The 24,408-nt window shown below is 42.6% G+C and overlaps 2 protein-coding genes across 3 annotated transcripts; one reads left to right on the top strand and one right to left on the bottom strand.

Annotated features, from left to right (window-relative positions):
* Positions 1 to 1,232: 1,232 nt before the first annotated feature.
* Positions 1,233 to 10,790, bottom strand: cwf19l1 (CWF19 like cell cycle control factor 1). The gene is made up of 14 exons (XM_084038514.1): positions 10,707 to 10,790; positions 9,995 to 10,079; positions 9,833 to 9,917; positions 9,270 to 9,371; positions 8,980 to 9,194; positions 8,224 to 8,339; positions 7,371 to 7,455; positions 5,465 to 5,617; positions 4,885 to 5,044; positions 3,215 to 3,294; positions 2,924 to 3,133; positions 2,415 to 2,534; positions 2,242 to 2,339; positions 1,233 to 2,095 (listed from the first exon to the last, which is right to left on the bottom strand). Exons 1-14 carry the CDS (start codon positions 10,727 to 10,729, stop codon positions 1,951 to 1,953), a joined length of 1,677 nt encoding a protein of 558 aa, XP_083894640.1. The 5' UTR covers positions 10,730 to 10,790; the 3' UTR covers positions 1,233 to 1,950.
* Positions 10,791 to 11,638: 848 nt separating this feature from the next.
* dmtf1 (cyclin D binding myb-like transcription factor 1) lies at positions 11,639 to 21,422 on the top strand. 2 transcript variants are annotated; one of them, XM_084038510.1, is made up of 17 exons: positions 11,639 to 11,715; positions 13,680 to 13,795; positions 14,421 to 14,516; positions 14,640 to 14,725; positions 14,959 to 15,070; positions 15,979 to 16,055; positions 16,151 to 16,308; positions 16,399 to 16,431; positions 16,532 to 16,641; positions 16,841 to 17,069; positions 17,166 to 17,317; positions 17,405 to 17,587; positions 17,681 to 17,763; positions 19,251 to 19,439; positions 19,517 to 19,726; positions 20,676 to 20,781; positions 21,352 to 21,422. In XM_084038510.1, exons 2-17 carry the CDS (start codon positions 13,687 to 13,689, stop codon positions 21,384 to 21,386), a joined length of 1,968 nt encoding a protein of 655 aa, XP_083894636.1. In that variant the 5' UTR covers positions 11,639 to 11,715; positions 13,680 to 13,686; the 3' UTR covers positions 21,387 to 21,422. The 2 variants fall into 2 exon arrangements, with proteins under 2 accessions (XP_083894636.1, XP_083894635.1); XM_084038509.1 differs by having other exon boundaries at positions 11,640 to 11,715; positions 13,677 to 13,795.
* The last annotated feature ends 2,986 nt before the right edge of the window (positions 21,423 to 24,408 follow it).

Here is a 24,408-nt window from a genome sequence, read left to right on the forward strand (position 1 = left end):
AATGTCGAGTCGATGCTGAATGTTACGGGGACGAATGCAAATACAGATTCCACATTTCTGAGGTGGTGTGTTCTTATAGTATGATGACAGTTTTGGGAAATCGACAAAAAATATACACGTACAAGTATTAAAGTAAATGTACTTAGTTCCACCACCATTTCTGCTTCTACCAAAGTACAATGGAGGAATAGCTGTGGTGCTCAGTCACTAAAGTTTGGATTTCTGAAAAATAATGTCCACCAGTCTCTGAATAATTTACAGACTTCAATGGGTAGTATTCAGTATTCAAAAGTATTTAAAAGTATTCATTCTGACCTATTTTCTGCCAGAGGTCTAAAAAAGTGAAAAAAGTTATTATTATTTTTTTCCAGTCTCAGAGCACCACATGGGTGGTTTGACTTAAATCACTTGAAAACACACAACAAAAGGCTGTTGAGAAATAACATCCCAACATAACATCACCCCCTAGTGGTTAAAGGAGGAAACTGTAGCACTAAATGACCACACAGTGTATGGTACGGGCCAGATGGACAGTATAAAAACATGTTGCTATGACAACACTGTAAAACACCAACGCCTCTCTTCATGAAGCTTATCAGAGCGATGCTGATTCAACGTCATGCCATTTTAAAAGGCTGCTGTTGAATTTTACTGCTGGCACAATATTGGGTTTCATTGCGGATCGCGATGAAATACATTCCATTATCAGGATCCTAAATCATTTTAGAAGTATCGAGCTCTCCTATCATAGTAGAATTACAGCATGTGGGATACAAAAGTACATTTTTAAAAATGTTTTATACTACTGCTGACAAGCGTTTCTATTAAAGTATAAGCAGGAATGTAAAAACGGCATTAATAATCATAATGCAGAAATAAATCTAAAATGGGCCATTCTGCATAAGTATATTTGGTACTTCAAGTATATGTTGATGCTAATATTTTTGTAATTTTACTTAAATATCTTTGAATGAAGGCCTTTGATACTGTGTTATTGGTACTTTTACTGAAGTAAATGATCAGAAAACGTTCTATTTCTAAGTTACTGAGTAGCATTAAAACCAGACAACCGTCATCATTTTTCCATTCTTAAATAAATATTAAATATTAGAATTGTTACAAACGGCAAGTTTGTCTTCAGCAAATACTTTTATTTGATGCTAAATCTTGAATGTAAATCTTTGTATCTATTTCTGAAGGACATGGAAATAAAGAACAACATGATATCGAAACCCAAAATAAGAGTTTACTTTTAGTTCATTTACAAAATACAAGAAATACATTTAAAAACAATTTACTCCAGAGTTGAGTTTTTAAACATAGAAACTATAGAAAAGTTTGCTGCGTTGTTTTTACAGTGTTTTATTTATCAATGTTGTTTAGAGCCTCAGTCTGTTTGGATTCCAGCTTTTATTGTGAAGGATTTGCACAAACTGGAACATGGATTTTATGGATCAGAAATAAGTAACTTCCTGTTGCCAGTGTAGCGTGTACAGTAGTACAGTACTAGCCAATCACAGTACAGTAGTACAGTACTAGCCAATCACATCACAGTAGTACAGTACTAGCCAATCACAGCACAGTGGGGCAGGACTAGGCAGAAAACAAATGACAAGGTAAGCACATAGCTGGAGCTGGTTAGTTTAGCTTAGCATAAAGACTTGAAAAAGATAGAAAAAGCACCAAAATTCACAGACCAACACCTTTACAGTGTACAGAATAAACAAAGGAGATACAACACGGTAGTTCTTAGTTTCAGATATGTGGCTAGGTTGGTTACTTTGGACAGAAGCTAGCCTCTTCTATCCGTTTCCAGTCTGTATGCTAAGCTAAGCTGCTGCTGGTTGTAGCTTCATGTCACTGTACAGATATTGACGCCATCCTCCATCATCAGAATAAACAAAATAATCACTCAGCGGTTTAAGGCAGGTGTGTGTGTGTGTGTGTGTGTTAGTCTTCCCAGGCGAAGTCGTACGGCTGGAAGTCGTCTCTCAGCTGTTTGCAGCTCTCCTCCTCCTCCTCCCGGCTCTGTTTGCACTCCCTCCAGTCCGCTCGAGTCGGGATGTTGAGCACCGCCTCGCTGGCCAGGACCTCCCTACCACACACACAGGAGGAGGAGGTGATTCATGCTCTTTATATGGGATGGAGTGTCAGCTACAGGCTGCTACTGATATTCTCTTCAGAGTCCGGCTGCTTTTGGCTTTGATAAGTTCCTGTTTACAGTGATATGCGGAAGGTTACCTTCCAAACTGCAGAGGGAAATGCTTCTGGATGCGGTAGTAGAGTTTCTCCCCGGAGTCCAACTCCACGTAGAAGTACGGCGTCCCCGGAGGAGCAATCTGAACGCAGAAACATTCATATGATAATGTACGACAACAAAAAACAGTGGGCTAGTTATCTGGGTGTGAGTGTACCTGTTTGAGGTCGGTGTGTTGAGGAATCTCCATCAGCTCCATGTGTTGCTCCTGAGCCTGAACCATGAACGCCTCCTTGATGTCCTCGGTGGTGCAGCGGTCCAGCGGCACCGGGACAACCTGCAGGGACACCAGTTAAACCCGTGCTACACCCCAGCACTCCAACCAGTCATCAGTGATATGGAGAGTCCTACATCAATACATATTGGTCTCTCGCCATGGTGGACTCAAACTATATGAAGTGACAAAACAATAGAAACAGATGCCAGTATAATGCAATACAATTCAACCAATGGACAAAAAATAAACATTCTTCCTCCTATTTTTGGACTCCTTAGTTATCTTCTTGTCGCTGGGTCACATGACGTTGCCTAAAATCTAATTATCACTGAATATGGTTCAACGACAGGACCGTAACGTGACGTAGTAATGGTGATGATGTCGTATTGCTCTGCTGACTCCGAACTGAAACACCCATATGAGCATTGATGGTGTTGGAGCGTTTCTACCTGGAGCTGCAGGTGTTGGCTCCTGTAGTTCCTCTCAAACAGCACACAGCGCTCCCCTTTACTCTTGTAGAAGCTCGTCAGAGCCGCCTTGTACTTCTCCATCTCCTCCACCACCTCGGAGCTCAGGTCCACCACAGACTGGTAGTGGCCGATGGGGAGGATCAGCATGTGGTGAGGCGTCAGGCTGCCTTTAGCCAGAGCCAGGTAACACTGCAACAGAACAACCCCGGTAAGTGTGTTTTCATGGAGTCGGCCTCTCCGTTGCCGTTTGTGTCGTGGGTGTAAACTCACGTGTGTCCCTATGCTGATGACCAGGTGTTTCTCCACCTGAGGACTGGCCAGACAGAACCAGCAGGGACCAGTGGGCTGAGCTACACACAAGAAAAGACACAACTTTGAGTTTACAGGAAACATTTTGACCCTTTACAAAAGGCTCTTTTGGAGTCCCATCAGAATAAAACAAACGGCAAGACAGAAAAATGTCCTTCTATTCTTTGTAGTAAAGTTGTCGCCGTTGGCATTCAGGAAATTAAAGGGATAGTTCGGAATTTTGGACATAAGACCTATTTTCCAACTCAGCCGGTGTGTTCGAGACGTCTGGCGACGTTTTCAAGATATTTCATTCAGTTCTTCTAGTTGCCGAGTTCGCTTGTGCTATGGCTCCAGACGTCTCGAACACACCGGCTGAGTTGGAAAATAGGCTTTATGTCCAAAATTCCGAACTATCCCTTTAACATGCATTTTATATTAAAAGGAAATTACAATACTTTATTCCGCCATCCATTATTCATTGTCTTTTCGTTTCCAGACGTGCAGCTCCACATTTCCTCCGTGCACGGCAAGAAGAACGCGTGACTTTTCTCCTGCTTCGATGCCGACTGTATTCTAATGAGTGATTTGATTTGGATTCATTTAGAAAGATTTCAGATTCAATACCAATTTTTCTTGGTTATGAAAGAGATTTTCACAGAACTAATGCTCTAACCTGGTGCGTTATTGAAACTATTAATGTTTACCTTAAAAATGGACTTTAATTTAACAAACTATAGAAGTCAACAGATCAACTCTACAGTCGATGATTCATCATTTCAGCACTGAAAGGTCACATGATGAGAGGTCACATGATGAGAGGTGATGGTCAGAAACCAATCTGTTGCTCTGGATGTCCAGTTAAAGTAAAGTTTCACTCTGTCTTAATGTTAGTGATCGCCACTCCACTCATATGTTAGCAAGCAGCTAACACGTAGCGTGGCACGACGAGCAAAAGTTCACCTCCCCTCCAGCTGATCGGATTTCTGACGCTCATTTAAGACGTCACACAACCGGTGGCGGCGACTTGTTACACGTCACGGCCTCTCTGGTTCCACAAAACCGGCGTGAAGGCATGATTTTAGCGTTACCTCTGTGTAAAAACGCCTGATCTAAATGTTCCATCCATCCATTGTCTACCGCTTATCCTGTATTCAGGGTGGCGGGGGGGCTGGAGCCGATCCCAGCTGTCATTGGGCGAAGGCAGGGTACACCTGGACAGTCTATCACAGGGCCAACATGTAGAGACAAACAACCATTCACGCTCACATTCACACCTACGGGCAATTTAGAGTCATCAATGAACCTATCCCCATCCTGCATGTCTTTGGACTGTGGGAGGAAGCCGGAGAACCCGGAGAGAACCCACGCTTATACTAGCTTTTACTATTATGAGCGTTTCTCCTGCAGCACTGCTCTGATGACACGTCGTAGTGCATTTCTGCCATGGGGAATAACTATGTTCTAACTATTGTCTTATTCTGAACACTTCTATGGTGCTTCGGTGGTTCCTGGTAGACGGACCCTCCTCATGTTCTGAGGTTTTTGAGACTGTGTCCTGATCTGATGGAGGGTCCAGTTTTTAGACTGGAAACCCTCCCCATTTAGAAAACACAGCACTAGAGCTGTTCTCCCAGACCGGCTGGACTCACGGTGCCTGCGGGGCTGCTTGGTCTGTCCGTGAGGACCCCCGTCCCCTCGGTCACGCTGCTGCTCTCGTCCGTCTTCGTCCGGATGTCTCTTCCTGCCGCGGCCCCGGAAACCCCCCGCCTGCTTCTGGCTCAGGTCGAAGAAGAACTGATGGGCCGGCTCCTGAACAGATGACAGGAAGGACAGACACAGAATACAAATGGATCACATGACCACATTCAGCACCTCTAAGTGACCTGGAGTGTCATTTTCTTTTTAAAGGATCTCACTGGCAGTCATGATAAGAGCTGGTTGAAATAATAAAATGCTACTAGATTTTAAACCCTATACATGTAAATGAGGTAGGTTAGTTCACGTGTATTTATTAAGAACCTGAGCGGTTCAGACAGGACACGCCCCTCTGAGAGCCAATTAAAGAGCAGGCTTCAAAGCAGACAAACGAGTTGTGAAAACATTTCCACAAAGATTTGACGAGTCATCAGATTCGCTGACCAATCAGATGGTTTAGAACGACTACCAGCTGATAACAGTCAGTGGCTGATCAGCTGATATTCATAAGAAAGGCATGAAAGCTCTCGGTACCTCCTCCTGTGCGGCGCTGAAGTCCACCTTCAGTTTGTCGGCCTTGTCTTTGGCCGAGGCTCTGTACGGGTTTTCTGTCACGTCCTTCGGCTGCTTCACCAGCTCCGACGGATCCATGGACTTCATGGGGACGATGTTGAAGGCGTACAAATACTGCAGCAGACAGACAGGCAGACAGACAGTTCTGGATGTGATGGCGTGTATCGTACGGGCCCGTTCAGTCATATTACTGCCATGTTCCATCATTTTGAGTCTGTTTACAATTTGGCAGCGATACGATTATGTAGAAGTAGCTCCTCACTGGATCACTGGAGACTGAATATTCTGATTCTCTAACCGTGCCACCACCTGCTCCCTTGACCCGATTCCCTCCTCTCTTCTCCAGGACATCTCACACGACATCTTGCCATTCCTCACCACCCTGATCAACTCCTCCCTCACCTCAGGTGTCATTCCAGCGGCTTTTAAGACAGCTACAGTGAAGCCTCTCCTTAAAAAACCCACCCTAGACGCTACTGACATCCAAAGCTACAGACCTGTATCTCTTCTTTCATTCTTCTCTAAAACCTTGGAACGTGCCGCCAACAACCAACTGTCATCCTATCTCTCGCAGAACAACCTCCTTGACCCTAATCAATCAGGATTCAGGACTGCTCACTCCACTGAGACGGCCCTCCTCACAGTGACCGAGTCCCTGCGAGACGCCAGAGCCTCGTCCCACTCCTCCGTTCTCGTTCTCCTCGACTTATCTGCTGCATTCAACACAGTCAACCACCAAATCCTCCTCTCCACTCTGGCTGAATTGGCATAACTGACTCTGCTCTCACCTGGTTCACATCATACCTGACAAATCGCACCTTTCAGGTCACATGGAATGGCTCTATGTCCAAACCCTGTTCTCTGGACACTGGTGTCCCTCAAGGCTCAGTATTAGGACCGCTTCTGTTCTCACTATACACCAGATCACTAGGTTCTGTTATCACATCGCATGGATTCTCCTACCATTGCTATGCAGATGACACCCAGCTATTCCTCTCTTTTCCCCCAACCTCTGACACTCACATTGCAACTCGCATCTCGGACTGTCTGGCTGACATCTCCGTCTGGACAACTGCACATCACCTCAAGCTTAACCTGAATAAAACCAAACTCCTCTTCATCCCAGGGAAAGACTGCCCTCGGTCACTGTCGAGGGCATCACAGTATTGCCGTCGTCAACTGCGAGCACTGCACGCCTCATCTTCAATCTACCCAAATTCTCCCATGTGACCCCCCTCCTCCGTGACCTCCACTGGCTCCCTGTTGCAGCACGCATCCAATTCAAGACGATGACACTGGCCTTCAGGGCCATCAATTGAACGGCACCTATCTACATTCAAACACCTCATGCCCCGAAGCGAGCACTTCGCTCCTCTACTTCAGCTGGCCGGCTGGTACCACCATTGCTGAAATCAAACAAATGTCTCTCAGCAAAGTCCAGACTCTTCTCTGTTCTGGTCCTCAGTGGTGGAACGAACTCCCGACTAATGTCAGGACAGCTGAGTCATTTGCCATCTTCCGAAAAAGGCTCAAGACTCACCTGTTCAGACTTCACCTCGACTCTGCAGAGCATGACCCACTAACAACAACCCCCCCCACACAAAAAAAAGCACTTGTTCTAACACTTGTTCTATTTTTAGCTCTTACTTTATCAGCAATGATACGTTGTGGTTTCTTTGTTTCCTTCTTTTGACAAATGTACTTATTGTAAGTGGCTTTGGACAAAAGCGTCTGCTAAATGACCTAAATGTAAATGTAAATGTAAATGTAAATGTAAGTTCAGGAGTCACCCAGTGCGGCTCTTTCAGATTTCTAAGCAGGTGTTCTGGATGTTTCCACGGGAGCGATAACGATGAAAACCACTCACCTTCTTCTTGGCCGGGTTGTTGACGGCCGCCAGAGCGATGAAGCGGCTGACGTGCTGAGCGTTTTCCTGGAGAATAAGGTGATTCCTGAAACACGTGTGCAGTCATGTTAACAAACACTACGGCAGCGTTTTAGAGGGCCGATGTAATAAATGGAAGTAAATAATACAAGAAACAACTCAAACATTTAGGAGAAAAGCTCAAATAGTCTCACTTTAGGTCAGAAATAGTTGTTTTCTTTGGTCAAGGAGCCAGATCTCTTCAATGCCCGAGGAGATTAGAGCCAAAACATAAACTCACAAATTTAGGAGGAAAAACTACTGCTATACCTGCAGTCCATGAAATTATACTTTAAATCCTTGTGATTTCAGCCACAATCAGCATATCATCAGAAGCATCCAGACAATGAAAAGACACCGTCATGAATTGAGCAGAAAACATTTTCCCAGAAATGTTGTGATTTTTTTAATTGAATTTTTTTGTTTCTTGTAAATTTCTGACTTTAATCCCAAAGAATATCTGAGCTTCGTTCTTACACATTGTTCACGTAAATGTACCACTTTAATCTTGAAAATTCTTAGTTTTCAACAGGAATATATATCCCCCTACCCCAGCTCTGTATTTGTAACTTTTCATGGCATCTTAGCGTAGAACACAGTGAAGTCCAATAATATAAATATAAATGAGCAGTTCTAAGATTCTATAATTAAAGTACAAAACTATGTAAAAAATACTTAATCAAAAGTCCTGTTTTATAACCCAAACTAAAGAATGACCAGTGAACAGTCAAAGCACTGATTCCACAGAGACGTGTTGGTGCTGAAAGCCATTAAAGGTTGACAGAGTGCCCTTCACCTGTATGGGAGTCTCTCGTAGTGAGCGCCCTCTAGTGCAGCAAAGTGGTATCGTGGTTTCAGCTTGTCGGCAAGGGCGGCGACGGCGGCGCTCCCACACAGCTTCGTGTTCACTTCCTGCAACACGAGACGCCAGATCATTCGCACACAAACCACCTCCACGACACCGTAGCTCTTCTGGAGCTTTCAACTATATCACACAGTCTTCTTCAACAGATACAGTTTACAAATTCTTTAAGAACTTTTCATCCACGTCGGTTTAAAAAATGTTAATTTCTGTATTTATGAATTAATTCTGCATTTTGAGCTCAATAAAGACGGACATTTGTGGATCTACGAACAGCAAGGTGGGATGTTTTGTCTGTTTACTCTGTTCAAGGAACCTGAAAGAAGCTCCACCATTAATTAAACAATTCAATATAATATTGTGTTGTTAAATTTGGGGGAAAAAAAACATTTGACAGCAATGTTTGACAGTCCTGATCTCTTAATTAAAAGCTCTTAATCTTAATGTTTTTAACCAGAATTAAACAACATCCAACGTTGACACATTGTTCACCGATCGAGATTTTATCGTGGATTGCGATAAAAAATCGCTCAAATAAGTTGATCGTGGTGAACGGCCATTATTGGGAGGACTGTAAATATCTTCATGATCATGTGTCTGTTCTGTGACGCAATAAAAATATGAGTTTTCCTTCACAAAATGTGAAATGTGTTTCAAGCATATTGTGATGGATATTGTGAGTCTGGTTACCGGGTTGTTTCCGTAGTGAGACACTCCGCGGGGCCACTGTGACGTCAGCAGGATGTCGACTCCTCTGAACTTGGAGCTGCTGGTCAGCGGCGCCACGAGGGCCGACAGGTCTTTGGATGTGAAGCAGTGAGACGGGGCCGGTTCCTGCGAGGCCTCCCGACCGCTGACGTAGGCGATCTGTAACCCCGACACGCCAGTGAACACACCGCGGCGACCTAAAGACACACAGATGGTTCAGCGACGGGGAACTTGTGTGTCCAATGCACAGCCTCGAGCCCTGAGAGTCTCACCCAGATACGTGATGCTGTCGGCCAGCTCGCAGCCATCAGAGCTGGGGAGACGCTTCACCGTCTCCTGGCTCGCTGCCCCGAGGATGTACGTGTGGATGGGAGCTGGGGAGGCACAAAACAAAGACTTCAGGTCTGACTCATCAGCGGATCAAAGTGTGGAATCCAAAATGTATCAGCCTGGTTTACAGCCGTTTAATACAAATAAATAATTTGTCTTGGATACGCTAAAAGGAAATCCTCGTGGCAAAACTCATGAGGAATTATAATAATTGAATTATTCAAAGAAAATGTTGCTTTTCTCTTCAGCTGGGTTGTAAATGTGTTTCACTCATTAAACGTCAGGTTCTTCACCTTTCCTTCACTTGTTTTAGAGACCAAATAACGTAACTTAGCAACAACGTCATGTACAAACCGATGATGGGTGAGAATACAGTCCAACACGGGGCAATTGTTCCATACAACTTGTGCAGTAAAGTTTGAATCCAAACGTGTAGTGAATTCCTAAAATGAAAGGTTGGTGTGGTGGAAGTGGGTGTGACGGCCGGGTCTCCAGATGTTCGCACCTTTCTTGGCTCCGGTTTTGTACTGCTGCCACTCGGCTTCGGCCTCCGGCGTCGTCCCAAAGAACTCCCCGACACACAGTAACAGCTGCGAGACACCGGACATCAGAATCACACTCGTTGTGTTTCCTGCAACTTTCAAACTTAAACGTCACACCGACTCACATCAAACTGGCCCGTCTTCTTCTGGATGGCCTGGACTCGACTGAACAGAGAGTTCAGCCTCCCTTCAACGTCTCCACACGCCAAGCTGCAAACAGACACGTTGATACTTTAGTCCAACAACACATGAACCGACATGAAGAGGAAGGAAACATAGAAGACAAATAACTGGCTGCTTCCAGCTTGTCTGAAAAAGTAAGACTCTATGACGTCGTATTCGTTGGTTAGCATGTAGAGCTGCATATTGAAGACAACGTTTCACTTCGGCAGACAAACACCAATACGTGGACATTGGAAAATTAAATAATATGCATACTCAGATATTATGGTGGCGTGTATGTACGCCGAATTGTTCAGTCCCCACTACGGATGTTGTTTATGTTCCTTCATCAAGTTTTATGACACACAGAAACGTGCCGATGAGCAACAAGACTTTATAATATCATTTTTTTCAATTAGGTTCGGTGAATGTGATCGCTTCTTATCGGGTTCATTCAAACTAAATGGATTTGTATCACGTTTATTTACGTAGAAAGCCTCCCTTGTCCAGCAGATTTGCTGCTAGCATAAACCAGACAATGAAATCTGACACACAAGCTGTCACACCATGGTCCTGATGAAATACACATTTTAAAAAGGACCACATATTCATGGTATTTTAACAAGATTAAGTGCCATTGAAGTTTATATGAAGTATTTCTACAGTTAAACTTACACTCTCACTGGTTGTTCCGCCATATCTTTACTAAACCTCAGCTGCAAGCGTGGGGTTTGTTTTTTGGAGCTTGAACATCTGGTTCGTCGCTAATAGTGGTCCGATCGATATAAGAGCGGAACCTTTCTTTTGTTCTTTTCCTTATAAACTATAGTTGCAAAATGTATTTTAAAAATAAGACATATGTATTTAGTATTAATGTAGATTTTTATGTCTGCTCCAAATCCTTTAAGTCGATCAAAAACAACAAATAAATAAGTCAGGCTGTTAGCCGGAGAGATTTTAGAGCGGAGACAAAGGTTGCCAGGTGAGATTCTTTCACGTAAATTAAGTTGCAAATAATATACCATTTTATCCGTATAATCGCAACGAAATGTCCACTTACTATCTTTTTGAAGAGCTTTCTATCACAATCTTCAAAGGTGATCTTGAGTCAATATTATTTCCAAGGTCAAATATGTACTTTTCATCTCATAAATCACAAATAATTAATTTTCAATTAAACCATTTTTGATTGTTTTCTATTAAATTGTGCTAGTATTTGATTATGTACATGCATGTGTACAAGTGCATTTTCGTGTTACTGTTAAAAAGCTAAGTTCATTAAATATCCATAAATTATATTCATGTTATTTAAAATAGAAGCGATAAGATAAGTGTTATTCCCCCCGCTGCAATAGAAATAAATACTAGATGACACTGCAGTGTGTCATCTACCAATTAATACTACCTTTTGCTCGAAAAAAAAATTCTTGGCATGTTTTTCAATATAGTATATATAATATAATATCCCGTGACCCTGAATACAGGATAAGCGGTAGACAATGGATGGATGGATGGATAATATAATATTATATATTATATTAAATGTTCTTATTTTTTATTGACACACAGTTTTACGGATAACCATCATATCTGGCAACCATACCGGCCCTCGGAGTGCCGATCCTCCATCCTGGCACTTACCTTCATCCTGGTAACTCACAAGTCCCCGGACCAAAAACAGGAAGTAAGTAGTCAAATCAAAAGTAAAATTCACTTTCTCTTTGGTAGTCGGAGCCAGGGCAGCGCACGGAAAGCTCAAAATGGGGAGGAAAACGAGAATAAAGCGCCAGAACATCGTCAAATCGCACAGACGCCATAAGCTTCACCTTGTCGAATAACATGGCGTCGGAGATTTTTCGTCTTTCATTTAGCTTGGTAGCTTGGTTGATGCTAACAGTTAGCATCAGAGCTTTTATCGATAGCGGCACAGTCTGTCTCATGGAAACATCATGCAACGCCTATATAACTATTACGCTAATGACACCGATTTTTAGAATTCACAATAGACTGCTTGTTGAAAGGGTTTCTGAGTTTACATCGCGTTATGTCACGCATCTATTCCTGCGCTAAATCCCAGGTTTTTCGGCAGTGTTCCAAATAGCGATGCATTGGACCTTGCGCCAAACTCCATTTAACAAAAGCCGAATTCTACATCGTCTTGCTGATTACCGACAAATCCGTACATGGTTGATTTTATCTTGGAGCAAAACCTTTTGAAAGTGATCATGCCTGCAATTTGGCATACATACTGTCCAACAAGCAGCCTGTATCGTCTCGAATTTTGGCCAAAATCTACTGGCTGTCCTGCGTATTCAGTTCCCTCTGGGATGATGAGTGAAATGTCACCATTAGGTGATGATGTGGAGGGAGAATGCCTTTGCTGACATGCAATTTGCTTTTTAATTGGTGTATTTGTGAACACCGTATAAGCACGAGGATGTACAGACAAATAAACATTGTTTTAATATTCTGATATACTCAACTTCTATTAGGTGTCTCATATTTCTGTTGTTCTGCTGGATTCAATAAGTTTGAATATTATCAGCCATTATTTGCTAAAACACCACAACATATAAGTGCACTCATGTACACACATTTTATAGCATTGCTATTCAATACTGAATTGAATATGGAAATTCTTATATATATATATATATATATATATATATATATATATATATATATATATATATATATAAATATAAAATAAAAAAGTAGTCCTGCATAATATTTTATGCTGAATACTAAAATGTAATTAAATATTGCTCAGGTATTTTTTTCAATAGGCTACATGCTGGCAGGGGAGAGAGTGTTTTAAAAGTCTTAAAACATAAGATTTAACGCATTTATAACAATTATTGGTGAAGTCAAAGCGATTCATTCTATTTATTTATTTTAGCAGATCGATTTAGTTGAATCGGTAGGACTGACAATCGATTCATCGCATGAATTGTTACACTACTAATATTAAAGCATGCAACACTTGCATAAATGAATCTTATTTTTTTTATAACTAGCAAAATAATGTAGTATTACTTTAATGTGCAGTTTATTAGTAAACATTTTAGCTTGTTTTTTAAACTAATATTCAACAAAATCGTCTTCCATTTTCTTCAGAATTAAATATTTGTATTGTGTCATAGATAAGACATCTTTTTTAGTGAACATACTTTTAGTGAAAAACTATCAAATAATCTAAAACAAGATTATCACAACTCATAAGGTGCCACTGCATAAATAAAGGATAAATACATTTTTAAAATGTATTTTCGTACCCTGTATTTTTTTAAATCAGGCTCAGTTTATCACTTGTCCATGATAGGGAACTAGACAGCTTTTACAAGTCATGATATTAACGATTATCCTGATAATCTAAATTCACAACCATCAACTTATTGTAAGTATTTATTTTATCCAGATCTTCGATACAATCCTATATCGTCCCGTCTCGATCAGGTACACCTGTAAAATCAAGTGCTCTGCCATGAATTCTACTTATACAAACATTTTCTGTTTTTCACTTATTTAAATACAAATTCTGGATGATGAAAATAATCATTGGGTGCAGCGCCACACACACCTTCCTGCTCCTTCCAACACAAACCTGTGGCCACGAGACAGCAGTCAGTATGTCTTATTTATCAGCAGGTGCACAATGAGTTCAGCAGCAGAGGACGAGGAGGCTGCAGCGCTCGAAACCGTCAAGTCTGTCACGCTCACTCAGGACAGCGATGGAAGCATCATACTGCACTGTCCTCCCACCGGTGGGTCAACACACACACTGGTCTTATTACCAAGCAAAGTCCCGCTGGCATCAAATGTGTCGTTCATTACCAATCATAACACTGATCAAACCATCGACTCTATGTAAAAGCGGAATTTTGTGATGTCACCAATTGGTTTGGGGACTTCTGACTCTAAATGGACCATCAAATGAACATCATGCTGGATTGAAGAAGACTTGAAACTAAAGATTGAGACCATAAACTTATGTTTACAATATTTACTGAGATAATACATCAAGAGAGAATTAGGGTCATTTCCTCAAAGACTTCTATACAACCAGAGAGGAGTCTCCCCCTGATGGCCAGTAGAGAGAATGCAAGTTTAAGGCACCTCAGCTTTGGCTTTACTTTCATTTACTTTCATGTCATTTCTCAAGCAAATATTTAGTTTTTATCATACGTGATAATAATCTGAGTATCTTTGTCCTTTTGGACAGTTGATCAGACAAAACACAAAATTTAAATACGTTATATTTAAATTGACGTTGTAATTGTAAGAACATTTCATCACTTAATTGTGAAAAAAAATGGACAGATAGAAAATCAGCTGTAGCTTTATGTCAATACCCATATTTTAATTGTGTGTGTGTGTGTGTGTGTATAGACGAGGACTCGGAGCCCCTTCAGAAGAAACTGCGTCTCTCTGCGGTGGATCAGGATGACTCGGACACTCCTCAGTTCTCTGTGGTCACCTTACCGAGTGAGACGCAACACGTTGCATCACCGACACAATGTCAACAACGAGCCGTCAATCTTCAATCCGATTCTTTATCATTATAAACTTCAAGCTTGTAGCTCTAACGTTTCCTTTCTCCCTCCTCAGTGTCAGAGAACGACGAAGGCTTCGAGGTGACGATGACGGCCACAGCAGACGGCGATCTCTCTGAGGAAGGTGTCGCTCAGATTCAGGTGCAGATGCAGCTCCTCTTTTTCCTCCCCTCTTCTTTAAGAGCTTCTGTTTTTTATTTACCTTTTTTCAGAGCTGCAAAACCGTAGTTGACCATGATGTAGAAATGTCGGGGGTCGGGGCCAGCATTCACACCGTTCCACTGACAGAACAGTTCATGGACTGGTTGTTTCTGTAGTTTATCCAAGTATAGTGAGGATATTTGGGTCTGAACAATGCCTTCATATTTGTGTAGATTCTGCAGGAGGATGAAGACTCTCTGTCGCCCGATCAGAAGACAGAGGTGTCTCCGGTCAGTCAGGCCTGGTTCACAACCAAAGAGGACAAAGACACGCTGACTAACAAAGGTACACACCAGGACACCGTCTCTCACCTGCAGACAAGCATCGTTGATGGAGGTCCATGGGCCCTCATGGAGACTGGAGCAAAGACTCAAAACATAATCTTTAATCTGAATTCCTAGTTATAGCTACAGTACCTGCAGCCCAATCAGGTTCAAAGGTAGTCCAGCTCCTCCAGGATCCACATCCGTACATGCGGTCACAACTTCTTTGGTGGTGGGTCAGTGATGGTCTGGGGAGGTTTGTCCTTAAAGGGTCACACAGACTTCCATGTCATAGTCAACGGTATCCTGACTGCTGTTAAGTACCGGGATGAAATCCTTAGAGGGATTATCAGACCTAACGCTGGTGCAGTGGGCCTTGGGTTCCTCCTGGTGCAGTGGGTCCTGGGTTCTTCCTGGTGCAGAGGGTCCTGGGTTCCTCCTGGTGCAGGACTATCCCGGCCTCATGTGTCCAGAGTGTGGAGGTCGTTCCTGGATGATGAAGGCATTGATACTATTAACTGGCTCTTACGTTCCCTAACCTAAAGCCATCAGCACCTATGAGACGTTATGTATCGGTGCATTCAGATGCCCTGATCCAGGTCTCGGAGGAGATCCCCCAGGACACCATCCGCTGACTCATCATGAGCCCAGACCGTGTCAGGAGTGCATACAGGCACACAGGGGTCAAACACACTGCTGAGTCACATTAAGAGTTGGAACAACCTGAGATTTCAATGTTTCACTTTGATCTTCAGTGTGATTTTGAATCCAGCCATTAATGGGTTGATGATTTGGGGTTCCATTGACTGTTGTAACATTACTTTTTCAGTGAAGATTTTGAAACTGAACGATGATGACTGCAGAGTAAACCGAGGTCTTTATCAGGGAAACAAGTTCAAAGTGTTTCATTCATCATCTCTTCCTCTTTAGGTCACAAGTGGAAACAGGGCATGTGGTCTAAAGAGGAGATCGACATCCTGATGAGCAACATCGACCGATACGTAAAGGTACATGGCTTTCTGTCTGCGTGTCCTTCCTGTTCCTGTTCCACGTGTTTATGTGACCGTGTTCCTGTTCCACGTGTTTCATGTTGGTTTCTCAGGGCCGAGGCATCGAGGACCCGGCAGAGATCATCTTCGAGATGTCCAAAGAGGAGCGGAAGGATTTCTACCGCTCCGTGGCGCTGGGATTAAACCGGCCGCTGTTTGCCGTCTACAGGCGAGTTCTACGAATGTACGACAACCGCAACCACGTCGGAAAGTGAGTTCACGAGGAAAAGATGGCGGAAAACACGTCACGCCTTCTTGTTTTCCCCAGTTTTAATTTCATTTTTTAATATATCTCCCGAAGGTATACTCCCGATGAGATAGAGAAGCTAAAAGCGTGAGTAAAACATCTGGTTCTTTAACATTAAAGAAATAAAATGTGTGTTTTGTTTTAATGGTGTGGTGTTAATATCTGGTGTGTGTGTGTGTGTGCACAGGTTGAGGGAGAAACACGGGAACGACTGGGCGACGATCGGAGCAGCACTGGGTCGCAGCGCCTCCTCTGTCAAAGACCGCTGCCGACTGATGAAGGACACCTGCAACACAGGTACAGACCAGAGTGTACAGATACAGATGTACTCTAGTATAGATGAGTGTATACTAGAGTACAGACCAGAGTGTACTCAAGTACAGATACAGATGAGTGTGTACTCTAGTTCCTCACAGTAACTTTAAGTAAAGTCATCCTCCACCTCTGATGTTTGGTTTCTATCCAACTCTATTTTTCACAAATAACAAAAAAACAGGGAAATGGAGCGAGGAGGAGGAGCGGCGTCTCGCTGAGGTCGTGTACGAGATGGCGGGCGCCTCGCCGGGGTCAGCGGTCACAGTAGGCGTTTCCTGGGCGACGGTCGCCGATCAGGTCCGCACGCGCTCAGAGAAACAGTGTCGGTCGAAATGGTTGAACTACCTGAACTGGAAGCACAGTGGAGGGACGGAGTGGATGAAGGACGACGACCTCAACCTCATACGCAGGTACGCACTTGTGTGTGTATGTATGTGTGTGTGTGTTTGTTTGCATAAATCCACTTCATAAACTATGCATATTTAAAAGTTCAACACGTATTCCAGGATATCGGAGCTGGAGCTGGAGGATGAGAATGAAATCAAGTGGGAGGATCTGGCCGGCGGGTGGAGCAGCGTCCGGTCGCCTCAGTGGCTGCGATCTAAGTGGTGGAGCATCAAGAGACAAGTAGCCAATCACAAGGAGATCCCTTTCAACGGTTTATTATAAATGTGTTATTTGCATCTTTTATTATAATAAATCACAGAAGACACTCCACTCACTCTGTGTACCTTTGTGTCCTCAGTCCTCCTGAAGGGTCTCCAGGAGCTGATGGCGTCCTCACAGACCGCATCCGGACCAGGGAGTCCCTCCTCGCTCCAGATCCGGCTCACCCGATTGGAGGAGAGCGGCGGCGGCAGCCCAGCCCCCAGCTCTATGGCGGCGCTGCAGATTCCCATACAGATCCCGCTGCAGATCACACACCTGGGTGAGACCCAAGTCTTACTATGTAGATTTAATGGACTTTCATAAGGACTCCGGCCTTGTTATCCTTTACTAATTCTTTGTAATTCTCCGTCAGCTTCAGATTCTTCAGCAGCAGCCAACGACAGTGAAACCATCACTCTGAACACAGGAGCCCTGCAGACCTTCGAAATCCTGCCTGTAAGCACAACACATATTTACACCGCTACAATGTCAATACACTCGTTTTGCAGCAGCAATTATTTTCTAAATTAGTATGCATGGTTTGTAGATACCTAGATAAGCTTAGATATACCTAGAAATACCTGGACACATTTCTAGATTGTAAATATTAGCATCAAAAGACGAAAATAGAAACAAGGTTAAAAGGATGAAGTTGCTTCTCAGTGAGTTGTAGTGATTTCAAAATGAAGCCATGAACCAACGAAGCCTTCAATCCTGAGTCAATGCTTGAAGCTTCACACTCTATGGCGACACCTGCTGGTGAAAGTTAAAGGAGGCACTGTCATGAATTCACATCCACATTTATTAGCTCCCATATTCTATCTTTGGGTGTTGGGTATGAATGAAATATATCACCGAATAAATAAGCATACATTGGACACTTCATAAATTGAAACAAAGAAAATTATAATAACTTCTTCACAAAATCATAACAAAAATCATAATAAAGTTGCGATTCCGCATGTGAACATTTCCTGTGTTTGTTCATTGTGGAGGTAGATAATGCTTGGCACGGAAGTGCCGTATCATGCTAGAGATAAACCAGCGTGAAATGAAGCTCCGGATGTCACTGATCAAGTCATTGAATGAAGCTCCGATACAAGCTTTGCTTTAGACTGGTTCATTTTTTCAATACAAGCTCCGAAGCAGAGGAATTACAGGCAACATCACTGGTTGCATGCAGTTAAATATTGTCATTTTCATGAGAAACCCAATTTCTCCACATTTCATTGGTTTAATTTTTTTTTCCATCCAGAGACGTACTCTACCTCTACTGACACTTTTAGATCTGCAGACCATCTGTTTCATAGCAACCACACGCAACCAAAGCTCTCGGCTGGAAAAACAAACGCTGCATCTCTCAAATGCTCCCAGCTGAGAGAAATCCCAGTTTCATTATTTATCTTCAATTAAAGTTGGATTGTTGTTCAATAAAGATGCTTGAGGGGATTTGAAAACAGCAGTCAGCTCTGTGCAGTTTACTCCATTTTAATGTTGCTTTTTTAGTACTTTGGGAGACCCCATCTCAGCTTGGTAGCCATGTTTCATATTTACATGAAGGAAGATAGAATTCCTCTGTTTTTCTTCTTGGGAGTTTGTAGTTTCTTTATTTTTAAACCCAAAATCAATTGGTAAAGTAGGAATCAGCTACTATAATACATCACAGGTCCTTAATAGTGTATTTAACCCCTGAACTGAGAAGAGATGCGTTTCCATCCACCTGTTGTGTCGCTCGGCTGAGGTGTCATGTTTCCATCAGAGCCGATAAATCTAATTTGCATTGGGGACGAATACAGATTGAATCTCCCACTAGACCGAAGCCGGATGTTTTTTAGGTCCAGTGGGAAAAGGGACGTCTTGGAATAAAAAGTCATTGGTGAACACATTCAGTCAGTTTTCATGAACGGATACATGGAAAATGAGAGTTTTCTTTTTCTTCACAGTCCTTCCACCTGCAGCCCACCGGCACCCCGGGGACCTACTACCTCCAGACCACGTCCAATCAGGGCCTGCCACTCAGCCTCTCCACCAGTCAAGGCCTCCCGCTCAGCTTATCCAATAACAACACGGTTACCCTGACGACGGGCTCCTCGCCTTCATCACATGAACACATCATCCTCCACAGTCTCTCGGTCAGTGTGAGACGTTGTCTGTAACATGAAGTGTTTCTTTTTTGCATCACACTTCATCCTCCAGTTTCCCTCCTCAGACCGACGGCCTCTGCTCCAGCGACGGTGTCATCATCCAGACGGTCACCTCTGACGCCACCTCCTCGGATCCTCTCAGCCAATCACAGCTGGTTGTGGAGACAGAGGGGCGGGGCCAGGACGACCACCTTGACGCCACGAGTCTCCTAGAGGCGTCTGAGAACGTTGTCACGGAAACTCAGGAGTCAATGACGGACGGCTTCAGTGACAAGGTTGATCCAAAATCCAAAAATATTATTGACTATTATTGACATGTGGGGAAAAAAATTAAGATGCTAAGTTTTTATTCCAATTACAAGCATAATAATAAACCTCAGATGACGGGGTTAATGTTAAATGGAGTTTTCTCTCTTTTGTTAGTCAATTTTCAGTTTTTGTTGGGAGTCAGAGGTGAAAATTCTGTTCAGAGAAAACAATGTACGAGATGGAAGTTTTAGTCCATTTATGAGATAAAGCTCACACATTTACAATCATTTATTTTATATGATCTGAAATGGTAAAAAAAAAACCTTGAATATTCTCTGGGGTCATAAAGTCACCCACAACAAGATGAAACACAAATGTACAAATGTCAATAGTCTCTGAGATTATAATGGCATACATCTTGCGAGTAAAAAACTGAACATTCTCTGAGATAGTATTAAATTATATAAATATATATATATATATACAGTATATATATATATATATATATAAACACAAATTTCAAAGAAAAATACTTGAATATTATCTGAGATTAATCCAACATCTGAATTTCTCTGAAATGCTCCTATGTTAGTGCTGTTAAGGTAAGGAAAGCCTCTGAGTGAGGCAATGACGTTGACCCAACATTGCAAAGTGAAGCAACATAGGAATAACACTTGTAGTAAAACAATTTAATAATTTTATAAATGGTTAAAATATTTATAAAAAATATATTTCTTAAAAAAGTAAACAAAAGTTGCTTGTTGATATCGGTTACTTTATTATAAGAGAGTTTGAAATGTTTCTTGGTAATTTATGACTATCACCTCCCTCCCCTGTATTTCTTGATGTTTTTAATCTACGATGGCCCTATTAGGCCACCGTACCTGTGAACAAACAGAACATGGAAGAGCTGTACATTTCTAGATTGAAGTCATGTGTACAGCTGTGTAACGACGACATCTATCTGTGTGTCAGGAGCTGAATTCTCCATCTGTTGAGGGTGCACAGGTGCATTCTGGGATAACATCCGGCAGCACCGTGCTGATTGTGTCACCTCCCAACATCAGCAGTACACTGACAGGTAGCACACACACACACACACTCCTATGGACCTCTGACCTTAAGGGCTGAATATCACTTGTCATTTTTCTAAATGTATGCCGATATTTTCAGCACTAACAAATGCTAAAATAACAAATAACAAAACATACTTCACAATGACTTCATAAAAGAGATAAACCAAGAATAATAGCTCATTAATCAATCTGAATCAATCAATCTGTATCCACAGCATTCTATTTAATATAGCTGCACAATACAAAGGTAAAAACAAAAAAAACAAAAAGCTGAAAATTCTGAGCTTTTCAAATTAAAAGCATAATAATAAACCTCAGAAGAATATTAGAGAAAAAAAAAGATTCTATTTTCTTTAACTGTTGAACGTTGAATGACGTTTTCTTTTTTATTAGTCGCTTTCCAGTTTTTTTCAGCCATTTATGCTGCCAGAGATAAACAAAACATTCAACCTTATTTAAATTGAATCTTTTTTTTTTGTTTTTTTTTGCAAAAATCAATACTTTTATTCAGCAGCCTTGAATGTATTGTATTTAAGAATTATTCCTCGACATAAATTGTTTGTCTGTGTCCTCAGATCCGATCCTGGAGAACCAGGAAGGCTGCGACTGATCTGGACGATGGGAGGACGCCACTTCCTGTCCCTCTGTGTTGGACCCGGTGACGCTGCTGCAGCAGGTCAACAACGAGGGTCGCCTGTCTGCTCTTTTAAACCAGGACGTGAACGCGTTGAACAGACTTGCTGGTTGTAAATGAACTGTTTAACCAGTGTGAGCGTGTTTGAGGCTTCGTGCTGAACCCTGGATGAAATGTGAACGCAGCGCTATGACGCCGACGGACGTCCTGCAGCGCCAAAGAGACTCTGCAGACGGAACCTCATGTTCATACATGTGTATGGTGAAATACACAAGACGAGGCAAACTGGAGGATTTTGTCTTGTGATTCTGAAAATAAACTATTTCAGGTCATTTTTCTCTTTCATTTAAGATACCCCTGATCAAATTCAGCAGGTGATATGTCTTAATAGGGCCCCTTAATCATACAAAATGGGTTATGATGTGTGAATGGGGCCCGTCAGATAAATGGTTGTTATATCACTTTCAATGTCAAATTGACATCTTACTCTATGTCAAGTGACATAGTGGTCAGTTGATATACTGTCATACTTATAGTGTAGTATGAGATTTACTTGTATAAATAAACATAAAAATGACAGAACTTTATGACAATTGACATGGTCATTTTGTATATCTGTCAAGTATTACATCATCAGTTTTGAAAAAAAAAGAACCTCCTAAAAATGTTACAAATTCCCAATAATGTAATAAGGTATTACATTATTCGTCCATCACAATAATTTGACACGACTCACTCCCATCCAGCTGAAGCGGCAAACCACTTCCCTGAGAAGAGATGCTCCCTCTCTCTCCTCAGGCAAATCAGGCATCCAACATCGTCGCCAGTCCTTAAGAGATTAAAACACATTGACAATTGACATTTATCGACTGTTAATGTGTCACACTTATGTAATCTAGCTACACAGGACTTTGACAAATGTGTGTCCCATCTAGGGTTCTCACGATACTAGAATTTGAAAGTCGATACCAATACCTAGGAAGATACTCGATACCACAGGGAGAAAATTAATAACATGAAGAGGTGGATTTTTTAAAATAAAGATTAGAACAAAACAAGCAACATCAATTACAATTTTTAAAAAGTCCTCATCCATGAAAAAAAAAGAAAACACGTTAACATAACTTGGGGTGTGTAAACATATTATAAGTATTCAGCTAGAGTCCTGTTTATTTCCTGTTTCTGGTGACTTGGCACCATATTAACGTATAATAACAATAGAGTTGGTAGAGCAGGCTGCATCGTTTCTGTCTAAAAAGTCGAAATTATGAGATAAAAAAAGTCCAAATTAGATAAAAAGTCGAAATAATGAGATAAAAAGTTGAAATTATGAGATAAAAGTCGAAAAAGTTGATAAAAAGTCAAAATTATGAGATACAAACTGCGCATGCGCTGCAACGGCGCTGTCTTCAGAGGACCCTTCATCACCTCGCCAGAACAACCATGGCATGCGTGCTAGAGATACGCAATTTTAAACAATGTAACCACTACAGCATTACAGGTGAAAAACTGCATTGGCCGAACATTATCTGACTGGGTCTCCTCATTTCTGGACGCCTCGACCGCTCGGGCGACTTGACAAGTGGTGTCAGAAGAAAGGTTTTGAGAACGCATGAGGAGGAAATAATGACCAGGGGAAAGAAAGCGGAGCAACTTGAAGAGCCAGGTACTACAGCTGATCAGCAGGGGGCAGCAGCAGCAAAGAAGCCCGACAAGCTGGAGGAATTGAGTAACCTGGTAAGGTCACTGGTCTCCTCCCAAGCATCTAGAGACCAGCAGATGGAAAAAGAGTCTGCACGCCAAGATCAGAGATGGAGGAGCATGCAGCACCAGTTTCCGCAGATCCAAGCACAGGTGAAAGACTTACGAGACGAAGTGGAGAACAGCCAAGAAAATAATAATGATGGTGATCATGAGGATGCAGATGATGCTGGTAGTGGAACGCGAGGGGGGATGGCCAGCCAAGCCATCCAGCAGAATGAGTTGCCACCGGTGAGGATGCCACACATCCATCGTGAGCCTAGGCTGATTCCACTCTCGCCTGATGATGACATTGAGCACTATTTGACAATGTTTGAAACAATGGCCGCTGCCTGTCGTTGGCCAAAAGAAGAGTGGGCTATTCAGCTGATCCCTCTGCTCACAGGTAAAGCACGTAGTGCCTATGTTCTCATGGACATGGCTGATACAGAAGACTATGGGAAAATCAAAGAAGTCATTTTGGCAAAATATGAAATCACAGCCGACACCTACAGAAGAAGGTTTCGGTCCCTTGACATCAATGAAGAGGAAACCCCATGGGAGCTGTACGTCCGCCTGAAAGATCTGTTTAATAAGTGGGTCAAACCAGAGAACTCCACAGTGAAGGGAATCTCAGAACTGTTGATTTTGGAACAATTTTTGAGGATGGTCCCGTTCACGGATCCACACCTCCCCTAACGTCTGCAGAAGATGCCGCTCGACTGGCAGAGGTATTTCTGTCTGCAAGGACGGGGTCCAGGAGAACCATCTTTGGCCGAGACAACTACGCCGGACGCAGTAAGTCCACTGGGGGTGAAAGGGGTGGTCCAAATTCCCTCTGATATAGCCACATTGCAGCAAGCTGACTCAACATTAAAGCTGTGGTTTGACAGGGTCTCAGAGGTTGAGGGTGTGACTCAGGGCGAGGCAGATTGTTTAACAGACACAAAATATGTTGTTAAAAATGGGATTCTTTACCAGCGTCAAGGCAAAATTGAGGCCTTGGTTTTGCCACAGGCGCTCACACAGAAGGTAATGGAGCTAGGGCATTCTATCCCGTGTGAGCGCCTGTGGCAAAATTGAGGCCTTGGTTTTGCCACAGGCGCTCACACAGAAGGTAATGGAGCTAGGGCATTCTATCCCTTGGGCAGGTCACCTAGCGTTCCAAAAATCACTCAGCCGGATTAGCAGTAGGTTCGTGTGGCCGGGCATGTACACCAGTGTCAAAGACTTCTGTGCTGCATGTGAGACATGTCAG

This window comes from Eutrigla gurnardus (genome assembly GCF_963514095.1).
Source record: "Eutrigla gurnardus genome assembly, chromosome: 21".
Taxonomy (NCBI): domain Eukaryota; kingdom Metazoa; phylum Chordata; class Actinopteri; order Perciformes; family Triglidae; genus Eutrigla; species Eutrigla gurnardus.

Coding starts and splice junctions, on each gene's coding strand:
- dmtf1 (XM_084038510.1), top strand. CDS start 13,687: ATGAGTTCAGCAGCAGAGGACGAGGAGGCTGCAGCGCTCGAAACCGTC. Junction 15,071..15,978: donor AGACACGCTGACTAACAAAG/GTACACACCAGG, acceptor CTTCCTCTTTAG/GTCACAAGTGGAAACAGGGC. Junction 19,440..19,516: donor TCATCCTCCACAGTCTCTCG/GTCAGTGTGAGA, acceptor TTCCCTCCTCAG/ACCGACGGCCTCTGCTCCAG.
- cwf19l1 (XM_084038514.1), bottom strand. CDS start 10,729: ATGGCGGAACAACCAGTGAGAGT. Junction 7,456..8,223: donor TACGAGAGACTCCCATACAG/GTGAAGGGCACT, acceptor CACGTGTTTCAG/GAATCACCTTATTCTCCAGG. Junction 2,535..2,923: donor GCCAACACCTGCAGCTCCAG/GTAGAAACGCTC, acceptor GTGTCCCTGCAG/GTTGTCCCGGTGCCGCTGGA.